Source organism: Ctenopharyngodon idella, chromosome 5 (genome assembly GCF_019924925.1).
Source record: "Ctenopharyngodon idella isolate HZGC_01 chromosome 5, HZGC01, whole genome shotgun sequence".
NCBI classification, from domain to species: domain Eukaryota; kingdom Metazoa; phylum Chordata; class Actinopteri; order Cypriniformes; family Xenocyprididae; genus Ctenopharyngodon; species Ctenopharyngodon idella.
The window spans coordinates 17133487-17151748 of NC_067224.1; the positions used below are offsets into that span (position 1 = coordinate 17133487).

General features: G+C 36.5%; 1 protein-coding gene across 1 annotated transcript in view; it reads right to left on the bottom strand.

Annotated features, from left to right (window-relative positions):
• rasa1a (RAS p21 protein activator (GTPase activating protein) 1a) overlaps positions 1–18262 on the bottom strand; it is a 48983-nt gene that overhangs the window by 8681 nt on the left and 22040 nt on the right. Inside the window, exons 3-17 of the mRNA XM_051892517.1 lie at positions 14341–14476; positions 14084–14154; positions 12182–12299; positions 12042–12073; positions 11389–11441; positions 8502–8652; positions 8110–8188; positions 7898–8021; positions 5601–5757; positions 4842–4929; positions 4468–4548; positions 3960–4117; positions 3798–3874; positions 2393–2565; positions 1643–1802 (exon numbers count right to left, since the gene is read on the bottom strand). Coding sequence (XP_051748477.1) covers positions 1643–1802; positions 2393–2565; positions 3798–3874; positions 3960–4117; positions 4468–4548; positions 4842–4929; positions 5601–5757; positions 7898–8021; positions 8110–8188; positions 8502–8652; positions 11389–11441; positions 12042–12073; positions 12182–12299; positions 14084–14154; positions 14341–14476 — 1658 coding nt within the window. The remainder of the gene's footprint in view (positions 1–1642; positions 1803–2392; positions 2566–3797; positions 3875–3959; positions 4118–4467; positions 4549–4841; positions 4930–5600; positions 5758–7897; positions 8022–8109; positions 8189–8501; positions 8653–11388; positions 11442–12041; positions 12074–12181; positions 12300–14083; positions 14155–14340; positions 14477–18262) is intronic.

The window sequence follows — 18262 nt, forward strand, 5'->3', positions numbered from 1 at the left end:
TTTCAAAACACCGCTTCATGAAGCTTCACTAATCTTTTGTTTCGAATCAGTGGTTCAGAGCGCGTATCAAAGGCACGTGAAGTTTCAAAACACTTATGACGTAATGAAGCCTCGTTTACTAAAATCACGTGACTATGGCGCTCCGAACCACTGATTCGAATCAAAAGATTCGTAAAACCTCATGAAGCAGTGTTTTGAAATCGCCCATCATTAGATATCGTCATAAAGTTGTTTTTTTGACACACAAAAAGTATTCTCGTCGCTTCATAACATTAAGGTTGAACCACTGTAGTCACATGAACTGTTCTAAATATGTCTTTAGTACCTTTCTGGGCACTGAAAGTGTTAATTGTCTTGCTGGCAATGCAGGCCTCACTGAGCCATCGGATTTCATCAAAAATATCTTAATTTGTATTCTGAAGATGAATGAAGGTCTTACGGGTGTGGAATGACATGAGGGTGAGTAATTAATGACAGAATTTTCATTTTTGGGTGAACTAACCATTATTATTTTAAAATTCAGAGGAAAATGTACTAAGATTTTATAACAATTATAATTTTTATAATTGTTTATAATTATAATTTTAACAATTAAAATAGTTATAATTACACTACTGTTAAAAAGTTTGTGGTTGATAAGATTTTGTAAATGACTTTGAAATAAGTCTTTCACCAAGGCTGCATTTATTTGATCTAAAATACAGCCAAAACAGTTAGAAAACATTAGAAAATATTGCAATGTAAAGTAACTGATTTCTATTTTAATATATATTTTAAAATGTAATTAATCCCTGTTGTTTCAGGATTCTCTGATGAATAGAAAGTAGATTGTATTTAAAAATATGGAAAAAAAAAAGCATTTATTATGCATTTATTTATAATGTATTTACTGTCATTTTGATCAATTTAATGCATCCTTGCTAAGTTAAACTATTAATTTCTTTCAAAAAAAAAAAAAAAAAAAAAAAAAAACCTTACTGACCCCAAACTTCTGAACTGTAGTGTATATTTAAAGGGATAGTTCACCCAAAAATGAACATTCTGTCATCATTTACTCACCTTCATGTTGTTTGTGTTCAGTAGAAGATAGACATTCATACAGGTTTGGAACAACTTAAGGGTGAGTTACGTACACTCGATATTTGGATCCATTATCCTTTCTGCGATTTAATTTCACATCCATACTACACTGTCCAATCCACTTAGAATTAGAGATTTCAAGATGGATTAATTAGAAGTAAATTTTAGGAATGCAACTACAGAGTCTTTATTGCCTCATAACCTTCCTGCAGGTCAAGTCACAATCTAACATTCATGAGGCAAACTTTCACCATGGTTGAATTTGTAAATTCATCCACATACCAAATTGAGTCAATACTAATGCTGGTATCGTGACAACTGTTCTCTTAAAACACTGCACATTTTCAAGACGGTGTTTGATTGCTCAGTCTATTAAATGGACAATTGCTCATTGCTTGAAAAGAGGAACTGTGTAAAATGCACAAACAAAACTGTCAAAGCTTTGTTCTGTAGCTAAAACATGATGAACAAGCCTGAGGGAAGCTGCCCAGCCTCGATGCAGCTGTGACATCTGTTTGCTGTTGAATACTGAACTTTAAATAATACAAAGAGAGAGCCCTACCCTCCATATTAATTTCTTTGTCATTCAATGTCCTCAGTAAGGGGGCTTCAGCTCGCTCATGTCTTAAGATCCGGAGCAGGATGCTGGCCAGCAGGGTGCGGTCCTGCCCACAGACGTGAGCCAACGCATAGATCACATGATAGTCTTTCTGCAGGATGAGCTGGGGATGGACAGCGAGGACATGTCAGCAAAAGATGCTTTTATCAAAAAATATGTTCTAAGAATGTTTTGCTAACATTTGCAATAAGTCCTGAAAACATTATTTCTGAATGTTTTCCGAATGTTCAAAACATTTAGTTAAAAAAAAAAAGTTTTTTCTTGGTTATGCGAACACAAATGAAACATTTCATTTTATCATTTTGCAAATATTACGAGAACGTTACTTTTGAATGTTCTTTGAACATCCTGAATGAAGATCCAACTAAAATATTTTAGGAAAAAATACCCTTCCATGAATAATGTATAAATTATGTTTTTGTGAGAATAACATTTTGAGAACATTTAATAAAGACCAGATCATTTTGAACAAACGTTCTATTATTGTTACTGGAAGAATGTTTGTTCATAACTTTGAGAGATCCTTGGCAGAAAGTTATCTAAAGTTCTGAGAATGTTCTCTGTTGGGAACTGGGAATCTAGCAAAGATTAATAAAAAAAAAAAAAAAAAGTTAAATTGTTTTAATTCTTTTTGTTACCAGCCTGTATGGTCAAGGCCCATCTGTGTGTAAAAATGACCATGTGTACACTCACTTCTTTGAATTCACTGTACTCTTCCTCAGGCATGATCTTCTCCATGGAGTATCGCACTCTTACACGGAGTGAGCCTGGCTCGATTCCCTTCAGTGGCACATAGGAGCTCAGAGGAAACCACTCATCGATCATCTGGCCCCTCTGCAACTTGCTTAGCTGGCAACGCATGAACACTGAAACAATACAGAAGGAAAACAAATTAGAGAAGAACAGTATTCGTGCTTCAATCTATAAAGTCCCAGCAGAGGGCGCACTTGTGCAAGGAAAAAAACAATGGAGGGATTTAAAGGAATGTTGCGGGTCAGCAAAAATTGAGCTCTATGTATGGAGCATCTGTGACATGCTGTTGATTACCACAGATATTATCTGATAATAACTGAGAAAAAAAAAAAGTTTGGAGTCGGCAAGATTTTTTCGGCAAGAAATGAATACTTGTATTCAGCAAGGATGCGTCTTTATTTCACATTTCTATTTCAAATAACTAGATTTTTTTAAGCTTTCTATTAATCAAAGAATCCTGAAAAACGACGAAGAAGAAATGTTTCTTGAGCACTAAATCAGTATATCAGAATGACTTCTGAAGGATCATGTGACACTGAAGACTGGAGTAATGATGCTGAAAATTCAGCTTTGCATCACAGGAATAAATTACATTTTAAAATATATTAAAATCAAAAAAAGCTATTTTATATTGTAATAATACTTTACAATAGTACTGTTTTTACTGTATTTTTAATCAAATGCAGCCATGGAGAACATAAGGCAGTGTGTCCACCAAAGCGTTTTTCCAGCGACTAGCGTACTTTTCCAATTGTTTTCAATGGGAGCGCCGTGTTTTTTAAACGCCAGGAGTGTAAAGAGGCGCTGAGCGTCTTTTCCACACTCAAGCTCAAAGTTTTTTAAGGGTAATGTCGAGTTGAAGAATGTTTAACTTTGAGTAAAACGCTGCGCTCATCACTGTCACTTTTTAGCCAGCTATCCAATCAGAGTGGAGGAGGGGCGGGACAAATACAACACCGACCACCTGTCACAACATTCTTGCTGTACAACGACATCAACAAGCAGAGAACGGAACAAAATGGATGAGAAATTTATATTGCTGGTCTCTGAACATACATCGCAAGTACTCTACATTGTGTCTACATTTTTAGTCTTAAGCTTTGGTGGACACACGACCCCAAACTTTTGAACGGTACATATAGAGACTTGTACCTTTGAACCGCTTTTCATTTGCTTCAGTCAGAAAATCATTCTTATCATTCAGCTCATTTCATTTGTCTAAACGAGCATAATTTTTTTCACACTTGATACTTGCAGAGTGTTAATTTTGGACCCACCGTGAGGTATTATCAAAAATAAATCAACTACTATAATTGTATGGGAAAGTACAGAAAATGATACTCACAGATGTCACTTTCTTTGCTCTTCTTGGTCTTGTTGCTTAAGCTTATTTCAAATCTGTTGATGTCGCTCGACAGGTCACTGCGAGAGAGGAAGGATAATCAGAACCTTAATCAAGCAACACTTTTAAAACCTCTAAACAAGTCAAGAGTCACAATAAACTCACTCAAAGATGAACTCTTCAGTGAACACAGGGTTCTGTCCCTCCCTAGGGTGTGTCCTTGCCACCTGCACACTGTTCAGTGAGATGTTGCAGTAGGGGTTGGTGAAGTGTTTGATGGGAAGTTTGTGGGCTTCCTCCACATACAGGACTAAACTGCTAACCTAAGGTGAGAGAATGACATGCAAACGTTAGATTTTTCCATGCTCTGTAATGAATAAGTGATGAGATGTCAAAGGCAGATGACATGCAGAGATCTTTTTCCAAAAATATGCCTGTGGTAATGAAGATGACAATGTTCTTTTTAGATTTAGCTCTAATGGCTTGTCTGGGATCAGGTGCACTGAAAGAGGTTTTCATCCCCCTGCTCACCGGCATCCAGACGGTTCAGCTGTGGCCCTTTCTGACAGCACATTCAGAGCCATCTGAACACCTGAACTCATGATTAAGGGAACGGCAGCCACTGTTTCATGAAAACAGTGAGATTTCACACACAACGGCTGGTCTCTCTTACCTGACGCAAACGCTTGTTGAATGTGGTCTGTAAGGGTTTCCTAAGATTATTGCAGAACGTCTGCAGGCATTTCATCCAATCCTGTAAAACCGTTATAAGCAGTTACTTTAAATTGCAATTATTTTTCCCAATATTCATGTTTTTATTGTTCAAATAAATCAAATAAATGCAGCCTTAGTGAGCGTAAGAGACATTTACATCATTTACTTGCAATCTTACAACCAATAAAAAAAATAAAAAAAAAATAAAAAAAAATATATATATATATATATATATATATATATATATATATATATATTTTTTTTTTTTTTTTTTATTGGTTGTAAGATTGTAAGTAAATGATGTATATATATATATATAGAAGTGATATGTACCTGTGCCTGCTCAGGTGACTCTCCAGCAAAGTAGAAAATGTACTGCTCCTCGCTAAAGTGCTGAATCACAATCTGGAAACAGTTTGGCCTGGACAAAAAAATAACATCAACAGAAAACATGTAACGTCTATCTGCTATTGGCACACTGGACCCAAACAGTGCAGACACTTAAAGGATTAGTTCACCCAAAAAGGAAAATTTTGTCATTCACTTCTTACCCTCATTTCGTTCCAAACTCGTAAGACTTTCGTTAATCTTCGGAACACAAATGAAGATCTTTTTGATGAAATCTGAGTGTTTTTGTCCCTCCATACACATTACACAGCCACGCAACTACCACTTTGATGCTTCAAAAAGTTCATAAAGAGATCTTAAAACTAATCCATATGAATTGAGCCGTTTGGTCCAAATTTTCTGAAGAGACATGGTCACTTTATATGATTAACAGATTTAATTTGGGCTTTTTTTCACATGTAAACATTCATCAACTCACACATCAGTTGTGGTGAACGGAAGTTCAAGCATGTTTGCTTGACATGCGAGAACCAATGAGGTTCATTCTCGTGTGTTATGCAGCATGTTTGAGCTTCCGTAAAAACTTTGTTCTCTTGCGTCAAGTCAAGTCGGTTCGGTTTATGTTTGCTGATCAATGTCTGAAGATGAACGAAAGTCTTACGGGTTTGAAACAACATGAGGGAGAGTAATTAATGACAGAATTTTAATTTTTGTATGTGAACAACATGTTTGTTGTTCACATACCTGCCAAACAGACTGTCGTGGACCCCGTACACAGAGCACACGCTCAGATCGATTAGTCCTTTGGGTTTGGTGGCTCGCTTCTCACTCTCGAAGTAAATGAGCTGAGCGTCATTGCCCTCCAGGATGAAGTACAAGTGCTTCCAGCGCTTGCCCTTACCTGTGGAAGTACAAGTGAAAATGTGAGCAAGATGCTTTGAACTCACATCACCTTCTTGAAGGGTTAAAAAAAAAAAAAAAAAGGGAGCCAAACCATGGGAGAACACCTGATTTATTTATGTCATAAATTTTTAAGAGACAAGCATATTAATTTTTGCACAGGGAGCATGTATAATAAAAGATTTTAGTACGCATCAAACTAACTGAATGTTAAATACAAACTACAGCTGAATGCCAACTAGAAAATTCATCAGAATTAGAGATGGGGTATTGACACAGGTTTTATGATTTGATTCCGATTTTGATATTGATTAATTTGGATATATATCAGGTATAGTACATGTATATTTATTTTTTCTTGAGGAAAAATGTCTCTTTCAACTAAAGTTATGAACTCTACAAAAACCCTGTCATTTTCTTAGACATTCAATCAAAAGTGGTATACAAACATTTAAGTTGCATCAACTCTTTAATGATATAATTATGTTTGTTTCCACATTCTACACTGTACAACATTTAAACAGTGGCTGTCATTAAAAACATGATTTCATAACATTTATTTAAACATACATGAAATAATGAAGACATATTTAGCAATATGCTGCTCTCTAAAGTTATTTTATTTTAGGCTGACTAGTGAGCTACAAGCTTTGAATGGCTTTCCTGAGGTAAATACAAAGTTATGTGATTTTACACAGCCTGTTTTATTGATGTCTTTAGCAGCTGAAACACTGATCGAGTGATTACATGAAACATACATTTCAGTAAGTTGTACTGTTTCTTTTGTTCATTCATGTTTACTTCATGCTATAGCTAGGAGTAAAGAGGAAGAGATGATCAGATCACATGTGCTCTGCGCTGCCGCTTCGCTTGAACTGATGCACTTTCATGAGTTCGCTTGATCATAATGGCAAAGTATAGGTAGACAGATTTGGCTTGCTGTCCATGATTAAAAGTTTGCTCTTAAATCGAAATCGAAATCATTGAGCATTTGTGCATTTAGATTCTCACCACTTTGAGAAATATATAGAAAGATAAATGCAGGCTTAAGATGGAGAAGGGGAGAAAGAGGGATGCTTGAGCGTTGTCTTCGGAAGATGGTAAGCTAAGACACTGCTTGTATACCCCTTGGAACATCACTGTCTGTATTAGATGAACAAACTCCTCCAGAACTTACGTCATGAAGATCATATAGTGATCTGTCATGTCATACGAAAGAGTGCCAAAAACGATATTGATCTGGATTTTGTAATAAAATTGACAGAATATAAAAGCAACACAATATAAAAGCGGAGATGTTGCTTCGTATGAAAAATAAAAAAAGCACAAAGCATATTATGATTAATGGATGGCAGGCAGATTACAATTACCTTTTTTCTTTTTTGGTTCGCGCATCAACAGAAAACAGTATAGACTAAAAGACCTCTTGGGACTTAAGAATCGATATTGGTGCATCAAAATTATATTTATTAAAATTGATTAAATTATATATACTGCCCTAATCAGAACTATGTGAAATTCATTTTAAAATGCAGAACACTAAGGTACATGTATCGTATAATGACTTAGCAAACGCTTCTCATTCCTTGCAGAACACCTCATTTATTTATGCCTTCAATTTTTAAAGAGTTGAGAAATTTTATTTGTATATGGGGAGCCTGTATAATACAACCAGGATATAATGATTTCAGTACACATTAAACCACCTGAATATTAAATACAAACAACAGCTGAATACTAACCACACAAGGTGCCAAAACTAATTAAGATTCATACCCTTTGATCAGTGAGCGAACCCCACAGAGCGCCAAATCTCTTATTAAGCAAAGCCACTGTCATTGAACTGGACAGCTCTATGTGTTCAGGTAAACGCTTTGCTTTTTGTTCTGCATAGCTCACCCTGAGCTGTCTGTGAAGAGCCTTGCTGAGCATTTCCCAGGTGATCAAAGACTGTCAAGGTTTGACAAAACCACACTCATATGGGGCTTATGTGCTACAAATTACCCACATCCTCTCGTGATCAAACAAAGTCCCACTGAGCAAGACTGAGCACTGAATACAAATGTAACGAGTGTCAAACAGCCTTATATGTTAATAATCAGTAAAAAGTCAATGGATGCATAAAAAATAGCCTGCTGTACCTTTGTTGAAGAGAAGATATCCTTTCTTGACAATGTTTTTGTAAAAAGCATCTTTTGTTTTCCGTCGAATAGTGTTATAGATTTCTCTGCCGTCAACCACGTCGGAGAGAACTTGTTCTTTTTGCTAAACGGCAAAAAGGACACAGTATTATGCTTGTTATTGCAATGATCTTCAGCAATATCTGAGCTTATTGGAATGACCTTTCATTTACCTGGACTGAGACAGGATCTTTCAGAGTATAGCCTTCCACGATCTGCTCTTTTCGGTAACGTTCGATAATATCGTCAACACTGCCAGGAAGAGCATTATTTAATTAGAGACCAGCTGAATGTAAAGCTGTGTGATTTTTCATTACTGTTCGGTAAATTAAAAAGTATTAAATTTTAATTAAATCAGCTCTGCGGCACAATATATGGGACAGGGTTTAATCTCCAAAATGCTTTCAGACAGGCAGCAAAAATCTGATTTTTGGAGCACATGACTGAAATCTGTTTAGTTTATATGTAATGTGAACAGAAATGATGTTTGCAGGTAAATTATTTTTTTCCAGATGCCACATGATACATTGTCGAGGCACTTTAAAGCCTTTGCCTGCAGTCCTACCTGTTATAGTACCGCCCTCCCATCATGTACTGGTTGTTGGGAGTGGGGCTAATTTTGAACCTTTGGATGTTTTCATTGGTACGAAAGAAGAGGGAGTAGTCGCCTGGTGTGTTGTCTGACGGCCGGACCAGAAAGCTGCAGACCTGGCCAACTGGAAAACAGAGAAGTAATGTGTCAGAAGTGAAATGGCAGTTATGAAATAATAACAGCTTCTGTTGTACTCTAACATAATAAATGATATTTGATGAATTTGCCCCTTTTTAGGTTTGCAAATAGTAAAAGTTTGTAATCTATGCTAATGCATGTGAGACCAAATATGGCCAAATATGACAAATGATGCACATAATGCCTTATTATGGTTCATATAATGCCTAATTATAATGCATGTAATGCCTTCATAAATCAAAAGTGCTTACAATTTCATGATTTAAAGGAATAGTTAGCCTAAAAGTGGAAGTTATGCCATTATTTAGTCTGTTCCTCCAACAAATCTATTTTATGACTTGAGTAGGGTTTGGAACAACATGAGAGTGAGTAAATCCACTGATAGACCGATAAGTATTTTGGCTAATAACAGATAAAAGACTAATTCAGACCATTCAGAATGAAAATGTGATATTCACTTTGAGAGTAGTAATCAGTAATCAAAGTAGATATCATTCGAAAGCTTAAACACTCAAAATTCATCCTGTGAAAACAGTTTTGAAATTGGACGTTGCGTTATCATGGAAACGATACTTTAAATCCTTTAGGGGCTTTAAATCCTTTTAGTGGGTGGTGTCATGTTTTAGATTTTGAAATTTACTGCATTATAATCAAATCTTTTTTTCTTATCGACAAAACACTGGAAAGGTCTGAGACTCAAGGTTCCATATTTGGCAACTGTTTTGAGATAGAAGTGATATGGTGAGAGAGACGTATTAATTTGTGAGAGAAAATCGCATAAAAAAAAAAAAATTGGTATAATGCCTAAACAAAATTTCTAGCAATTTTAGTCCAAATTATTTTGTAAAATATATATTTTGCTTTAAATTAAACTTAAAACATCTTTAGTTTTTTGAAGTGCTTTCACTTCAGTAATAACCTGCTGAGTGTAGTCTTTAAAACAAAACCGATCTTAGCTCTGTATTCCAAAGCATTCATGAATTATTGTAATGTTATATCTTGGAGACATGAGGTAATTTAACGCCATCTCTCGCCTCGTGGCGCTTTGCAGACTCTGCTGTGTTTTGACTCATGTGTTTTGAAGGAGGCGTGGCTTTGGAGCAGTGTTAATTTTGACAGCAAATTTTGATTTAGTTTTAGTCATAGTCTTTTAACTAAAATGGCATTTAGTTTTAGTCATATTTTAGTCATCGGAAATTGTTTTCGTTTTAGTCTAGTTTTAGGCAACTAAATCTACAGTAAATTTAGTCGACTAAAATCTAACTTCGTTAAACTGTAATGCATTAAGTAAGAATTTCTCTAACAATACACAGATGCAATACACTGATATACATCTGATATTCTCCAAACTTATGTTCACTTAAGACAACCAACTTTACTTTACTTGCCAAAGTGGACAGTTTTTGACCGTTCAAGTGCAAAAAGTCACGAAAGAGAGCTCAATTCAGTACTTGTCATTTCAATTCAGTTTTTGCTTTGAAGTGTCTATATAGTTTTTTATTTCTGTTTTAGTTATTTTAGTACATCAAGTTAAGCTAAAGCTTGGAAACTAGTTGAAATAAAATAAGTTTACATTTTTTATATATATTTTTTTTTTATTTCAGTTAACATTTATTTCAAGTAATGGTTTTAGGTTTAGTTAACTATAATAACCCTTATACTTGTAAAATATATTTAATAATGTGTCAAATAATGTTCTTAGTCTTTCCTTCCTGTGACAGAAGATACAATAGTTTACTATGAATTAAATAGAAATTAAATTAAGTTAAATACAGTTTATTGTGTAAACAAAATAACAATAATAATAAACCATCCCAAAATACACCGTGACTCTTGTTCTGAAATGTCTGTAGTCTGTACTGTAGTTGCAGGCTGCTCATTTAAGTTCAGGTGAGGGATAATAAAATGTGTGTTCTTACAACCGTCTAAAACATATAACCGTATAAACATTGTATAGTAAACATCGTCATAATTCATCAACATTAGCTCATAAGCAATCGCTTGGCATAAACGTGCGCTATTCATTAATTGCGAAGCAGTCTGAAATGCTGCTGCACGAGCCTGTAGAGTGCGCAACAGTGCCGCTTTTCCTGCGGTTAGATCAGCACGTTACACTTCAAATGTGCGCATCTTCAACACAGGACAGCAGTCCCGACTGGATATCTTCCAAAATCGTCCCTCTCTACCATTTTCGTCTCGTTTTTATTTGTTGACAGAAATTAGAGTAGATTTTAGTCATATTTTTAGTCATTCAAAATGCATTTTTATTTAGTCATCGTCTCGTTTTCGTCCGTGAAAAAATGTTGTTGACGAAAATTGTCGAAAATTATTCGTCAACTAAATTAACACTGCTTTGGAGAGCGCTCTGAAGGGAGGGTGGGATCTCATCAAAGCTAGCTTGCTATTGCTAGCCTCTCTGAAATTGCCTACCCTACCTTTAAGTCTGGATAGTGCATTTTCACATCTACGCTCAAAAAGGGGGATGACCGGTTTTAACTGTTAACTTTGAGTATTAGATGATGCGAAGGTCATTTAAATGTAAATATGGGGGAAACAAGCATGAACAAAAAAAAAAAAAAAAAAAAATCTAATATTGAAAGGAACTATTCCTTTAATAATGTCAAAATATGCTAGTGAAATACAGTGAGCTCATCACCTGAAATATCCTGTCAGGGCTTTTTATTATGCTCATTACACAAACAATAATAGCCTGTCAATGTACCTGTCATTAGCAGGTTGTACGCCTCTTGTTTGCTGATCATCCTGTGGTACCAGCTATGAAGATAGAAAAGGAAAAACAAGGGGAAACAGGAAATGAGACAAGTAAGCAGGGCAGAGAGAGCAGCACCCCAGGCCCTGTGACTCAGGTCTGAGTCAGTGTAGCCTAATATGGTCACAGCACAAGGGATCAACTCTGATCAGATCCACAGCCTCAGGCTCAAACGCTCGCATTCATTTGCATAAGTGTAGCACTGGTCCCTGATTCTGACTGATGTTTCTTCTGCTATGGCACACTGAGCTAACTAAAACTAACTGGGCAGAAGAGATATGTGAAACTAAACAAAGATGGCAGCAGAGAAAATTATCGTTTCATGATTCTAAGCAATTTAGTTTGGTCAATTTGGATAGGATTAGATTAGACCAAGGGGTCAAAAGTTTGGCTGGTTAACATGGGCAGATAACCTTTGCTGGTACATGTTGTAAATACACCATTCTGAGGGCAAAAAAACATGTTTCTCCATTGACGGCCGTTCTAAAGTAACCATGTTTCAAAAAAAACATTTGTTATATTATAGTATATGTTTTACCAGTGCCTATGTTCGGAGGGCTATTAAAAGTGCAACATATATATTGTTTAATTATATATGTACTTACATTTTTCCCTCATGGGGATCCTCTTCTCTTCCCTGTGAATATATTTAAATAAATCTATTACTCAATGTGCAAATTTACAGGAAGATCACTGAAATCTTTTGTAAGGAGCTTTTGCAGGATAAAAGCTCAGAGACACTTACCACCTCCTCCACAAGATCATCCACGATAAGGCCCTGTTCTTCTGTCCGAACATTGGTCACCCACATCCAACCATCCTCCAGTTCATTGTGAACGATAAACATGTCTCCTTTGAGAAAACTTGAGACACACAATAAAGTAGAAAAATAAACATAATGGAATGAAATGACAAAATAATTTCAATAAATACTGTTTACAATTTTTGATTATAAAGATATAAAAAGTTATTCCATCTTTTCAGATAACCTTTCTGAATGTAAAAGTAACTATAAATGTGACAGGCAGAAAACATTTTTTTCTCAGATAACGAAGTCACTGAAGGGTCACTGTGGGAGGTTTGAAATTGCTTTTTCGAAATTATAAGGTGGCTTAAAATGCTCCAAATATTATTTAAAAAGGTTTTAAATTTAGGGTGGGAATTAGTCTGTTATAGAGGATTTTCCAGCTTTTCTTGCAATCTAAATTGCTTTCCTTTACACTAACTTTTTGTAGCTTCCTGTAAGTGCCACTGAACACCACAGAGGAAGATTATGCAAACCAACTATTCAGGTGAACCATCTCAATCCAGGTCCTGGAGTAGCCCAGCACTGCACATTTTGGAGGTCTCCCTTATTTAACACAAATGATTTCTATCGGCAGCTCATTACTAGAGGCTCCAAGAACTGCCCCGCATCCGAATATGCCTGCTTCCCTTCTATACAGTATGTAAAAAGCAGCATGTGAAATGAGTAATGTCTGAATTCTCAAAATAGTAGGAAAAAAATACCGGAATGACCTACTGCTTCTGCCCAACATTCTGAAGTCTGACGGACACTTTAATATTGCATAAAGTAACAGTGAATTCATCTTATGCATAAATGGTGGGAAATAGTGACACAGCTGACATTGTAGGTAACATGATAATGTCAAGACGGTGGATGTAGTATGTCTAAATTATATTCATACTGTTGGATGAAGAAATGGATGGAGTAGTATTACTGAAGTGCTAAATTGAATGAATTTAAAACCAGAATTAGTACTGGTTAAACTCAATCAACTATTTCAGTCAAAAATTATAACTGTGATTAGTAATCATGATTGTTCTCATTTGAGAAATTTATTTTTACATTATATGAGAATTACTGCACTTTCATGCAAGCACAAATCAAGAGAATGTCAATTCATATGCAGCATTTTGATTTATTGTAATTGTCATATACATTAAGGATGTGTTCACACTTGGCAGGTTTGGTCCGATTAAAATGAACTCTGGTGCGATTGCTTTGTTAAGTGCCACCCTAACCCTGGTGCGCACAAAACAAGCAGACCGAGACCCCTGAAAAGGATGGACCAAATATATCTAAGTGAACCAAAAACAAGATGTGATGTCACAAGATGCGACCCTAAAAAGGACAGAATGCTCAAGAATGCCTAGTTTTTCTTATCATAGGAGCAACATTGCCCAATACAGTTCAGTTCAAGTTTCCTTGCAGCAGATATTTGTTTATGTGCAACACATTTTATAAGTTCGCAGCACACAGCATTGTTTTGGATGTTTGGTAAGTTCATTCACAAAATATACCTCAAAAGTCGTTTTTTTTTTTTTTTTTTTTTGTATCCTTAGGTTCAGTCTTAAAACTGACACCGTGAACGCTAAGCGAACTACTACTAAAATGATCAACTAAATTATGTGTTTTCTTTTTTGGTCCAATACTGGTGGGCCAATAATTGCAGAAATGCTTAATCAAAAGCAGAAATCGTGAAATCACCATTAAAATATGATTAATCATGCAGCCCTTGTTACAAGCATTTAAATGGGTTTAAATTCCATTCCCGCAAACAGGCAGGACACAGTTAGGACACAGGACACTTCAGACTGGATCACGAAATATGAGATAGGATGACTTTTAAGAGGGTTTTTATACCTGATCTCATCAGTTTCTGGCACTTTGGTGTATGGAAGTATGGCCCTCACTCGTCGCCTGTCCTCCACTGGCTGGAAGGAGAAATAGAGGTTATAGGAACACCACAAGGACAATGGCACATATTACCGCAATGATGATCAGCACTGAAAGATTAACAAAAATGCAATTCTGATTCTGGATCCAAAACCTTAGATATAGCAACAAATACGAGAAGCACATGAATGTGTTATTCATAAAGTCAGAAGTTCTGATCGTACCTCTGGGGGAGCCACTGGAGATGACAGTTTTTCACCTTTCAGTAGGCAAGACACATAGCTGTAGTAACCAATGAGGTCTGACAGGGACGAGAAGCGTCGTCCACCGATGTAGTAATCTCCACACATAGCAATGATCCTGAACACGCACACAAAGAAGAAAGTGTCTTGCCTTACTTCATTAAAATTACAATGCCTGAATGAGTAAGACTGACATTTACTGGGATAAAATATTTAATTCAGTGAGTCATTCCAAATACATTCAACAGGACCACAAAAGCACTTCCAGTGGTTGTAAAGCTCAAGTTGTGCAAATGGTCATGTTTATTTAAATGTGAGAGCTTAATTTTACTGCAGCAAGACAATGCAACACTCTAGAAGCATGTGTGATGGAGAATAAGATAAATATTTTACTAAAAGGACGTGTTTGTTTGTTTATTGCTTGTTTCTTTATAAATCGATCATTATAGGCTGAACAAGTTTGTTCATTATTGATGTAAGACAGCATATAACCTTTACCAATAAATGCCAGTGTTTATCATTTAGAAATATGATGTTACTGCATTTCACTACTGCTCTAGCTCATGTACTAATCTAGCCTATACTTGAAACTTGGCAATGGGTACTGCAAAAATTGTTGGCTCTTATACAGTGTCCTAACCAGACGCAATGCGATAAGATTCCAGTGACAAGCAATTTGTCCGTCTACACCACACACAACGAGACTACGAGACGCGACAAAATCAATAAAAATAAAAATAAAAATCACAGCCAATCAGAAGAGTGTGTGGGCAGAGCTCTCTGCAAGCGCACTGCATTCGCAACAAAATTGATAAGTATATAATCAAATTCATAAATATTACACCATTTTAACATTATTAAAAATACATACTGAGTGACTAAAACAGTCTTTGTCATAGAATACACTTGTTTGTTGACGTTCAGGCTTCCTTTAATTTATTTTCAAGATCTAAGGTGAATTATCCATTGTCGCTTTCAGTATGGTTATAAAGTTCACACAAATTGATATTCAAACTCACATTAGATGCTTTTACCATTAATTAAAACACATAAACAGAACTTGAGATTATCATTGTCATACTTTCTATGTTATTGTTCCAGCTGCGACGATGCAGAAATAAAAACCATTTCTAAAATAGAATTGTCATGTATCGCTGTCACGACTGGTTAGGACAAAAACTCTGATTAACATGGAAAAGATACCTTTTATCGCATCTGGTTAGGACACAGTCTTATGATTATTTGCTCACATGTTTCTCATTTGTAAATTGTTTTGGATAAAAGTGTCTGCTAAATGATGAAATGTATACTACCATTTCAAAGTTTGGGGTCAGCAAGTGCTGTTTTCATAATTGTCTCTGTAATATTCTAGTCTATAGATAGGGCTTCAGTGCCACTATCCATGTAAGTCCAAGATTTTTTTTTTTTTTTTTGGCTGTTTTATAGTTTACCAGTTGAAAATCATCTATTTAGAAAAATAAAAGCACACATGTTCTCAAACAATTCACATGATTTGAGGCATCAATCATGTAAGTAGTAGATATAGTGAAGGACAATGTACGTTTAATAGTTAACAGAGACTATTGTACAACAACTGTCTGCTTGATGGGACATAATTATGTGAAATTTAATGGAGTTTTGTGCTCATTAATGAAACTATATGGTCCAGTCAGCACTAGGGCTGAACGATTAATCGCATTTGCGATAATATCGCGATTTGGCAAAATGCGATCTTTTAACCGCAAAGGCTGCGATTACACGTCACGTGACACGCGAGAGTAAAGCAGTCTGCAGAGGAAGCATCAACTTGGCACGCTACGCATACGCAAAAGCACAGTTTATGTTTAATCTGTATAATATTGTGTTGGTCATACTATACAATAGAGATGGCAGAAAAGATTCTCTCTCTAACGATTCTGCGCTTAGTTTTTACCACAGATGCGCGATGGCGCTGCGTGTGCTTTAGAAACTTATTCTGCTTGCTTCCAATTGTTCTCTCTCTCTCACACACACACACAAACCATCCACAAAATAATCTTTAATAAAGTTTGGAAAGGTTGAAACGAATATGCACTGTGAGAAATGCGTGCTTTGCTTACGCTTGCAGTATGTCGTCTCGTCCGCCGGTACTTTCCTTTCAAATATTCTACGAATGCTGCCTCAGTTATGTCGGTAAGTCAATTTTAAATGCTGACGCGCGCTTTGTGAAGAGTGCTCGCGCGTGCGGCTGTGCGCGATTCCGTTTAAGTGGTTAAATATACTTGCATCTCAAAATGCTTTTATGACGCGAAATTAATGTAAACACAGTCAGTTATGTCTTAAGGGATCAAACAGACAGGACAAACCACATCTTATATTCCAAAAGAGATCTGTGCATTAGTGTGAATGTAGCTTATTAGATCTCCCGCTCTCTGTGATGTCATCATAATATTCAACAACAGTAAAGCTGAGAAAGAGAAAAATCACAGCTCTTAGAAGAAAAATGTTCAGATACTCTTAAATACTGAAAGCACTATTTGTTTATTAGGCCTACTTGTAATATGTTTTTTTTTTTTTTTTTCCTTTTCTTTTTTCCGCTCTTATTTACTAGCTTTTCCCCTGGTTTCACAGACAAGGCTTAAGCCTAGTCCCAGACTAAAATAAATGTTTGAGCCGTTTTAACTGAAAGCAACCTGCACTGACATACAGTGGGTACGGAAAGTATTCAGACCCCCTTAAATTTTTCACTCTTTGTTATATTGCAGGCATTTGCTAAAATCATTTAAGTTCATTTTTTTTCCTCATTAATGTACACACGGCACCCCATATTGACAGAAAAACACAGAATTGTTGACATTTTTGCAGATTTATTAAAAAAGAAAAACTGAAATATCACATGGTCCTAAGTATTCAGACCCTTTGCTGTGACACTCATATATTTAACTCAGGTGCTGTCCATTTCTTCTGATCATCCTTGAGATGGTTCTACACCTTCATTTGAGTCCAGCTGTGTTTGATTATACTGATTGGACTTGATTAGGAAAGCCACACACCTGCTTATATAAGACCTTACAGCTCACAGTGCATGTCAGAGCAAATGAGAATCATGAGGTCAAAGGAACTGCCTGAAGAGCTCAGAGACAGAATTGTGGCAAGGCACAGATCTGGCCAAGGTTACAAAAAAATTTCTGCTGCACTTAAGGTTCCTAAGAGCACAGTGGCCTCCATAATCCTTAAATGGAAGACGTTTGGGACGACCAGAACCCTTCCTAGAGCTGGCCGTCCGGCCAAACTGAGCTATCGGGGGAGAAGAGCCTTGGTGAGAGAGGTAAAGAAGAACCCAAAGATCACTGTGGCTGAGCTCCAGAGATGCAGTCGGGAGATGGGAGAAAGTCAACCATCACTGCAGCCCTCCACCAGTCAGGGCTTTATGGCAGAGTGGCCCGACGGAAGTCTCTCCTCAGTGCAAGACACATGAAAGCCCGCATGGAGGACTCCAAGACAGTGAGAAATAAGATTCTCTGGTCTGATGAGACCAAGATAGAACTTTTTGGCCTTAATTCTAAGTGGTATGTGTGGAGAAAACCGGGCACTGCTCATCACCTGTCCAATACAGTCCCAACAGTGAAGCATGGTGGTGGCAGCATCATGCTGTGGGGGTGTTTTTCAGCTGCAGGGACAGGATGACTGGTTGCAATCGAGGGAAAGATGAATGCGGCCAAGTACAGGGATATCCTGGACGAAAACCTTCTCCAGAGTGCTCAGGACCGCAGACTGGGCCGAAGGTTTCCCTTCCAACAAGACAATGACCCTAAGCACACAGCTAAAATAACGAAGGAGTGGCTTCACAACAACTCCGTGACTGTTCTTGAATGGCCCAGCCAGAGCCCTGACTTAAACCCAATTGAGCATCTCTGGAGAGACC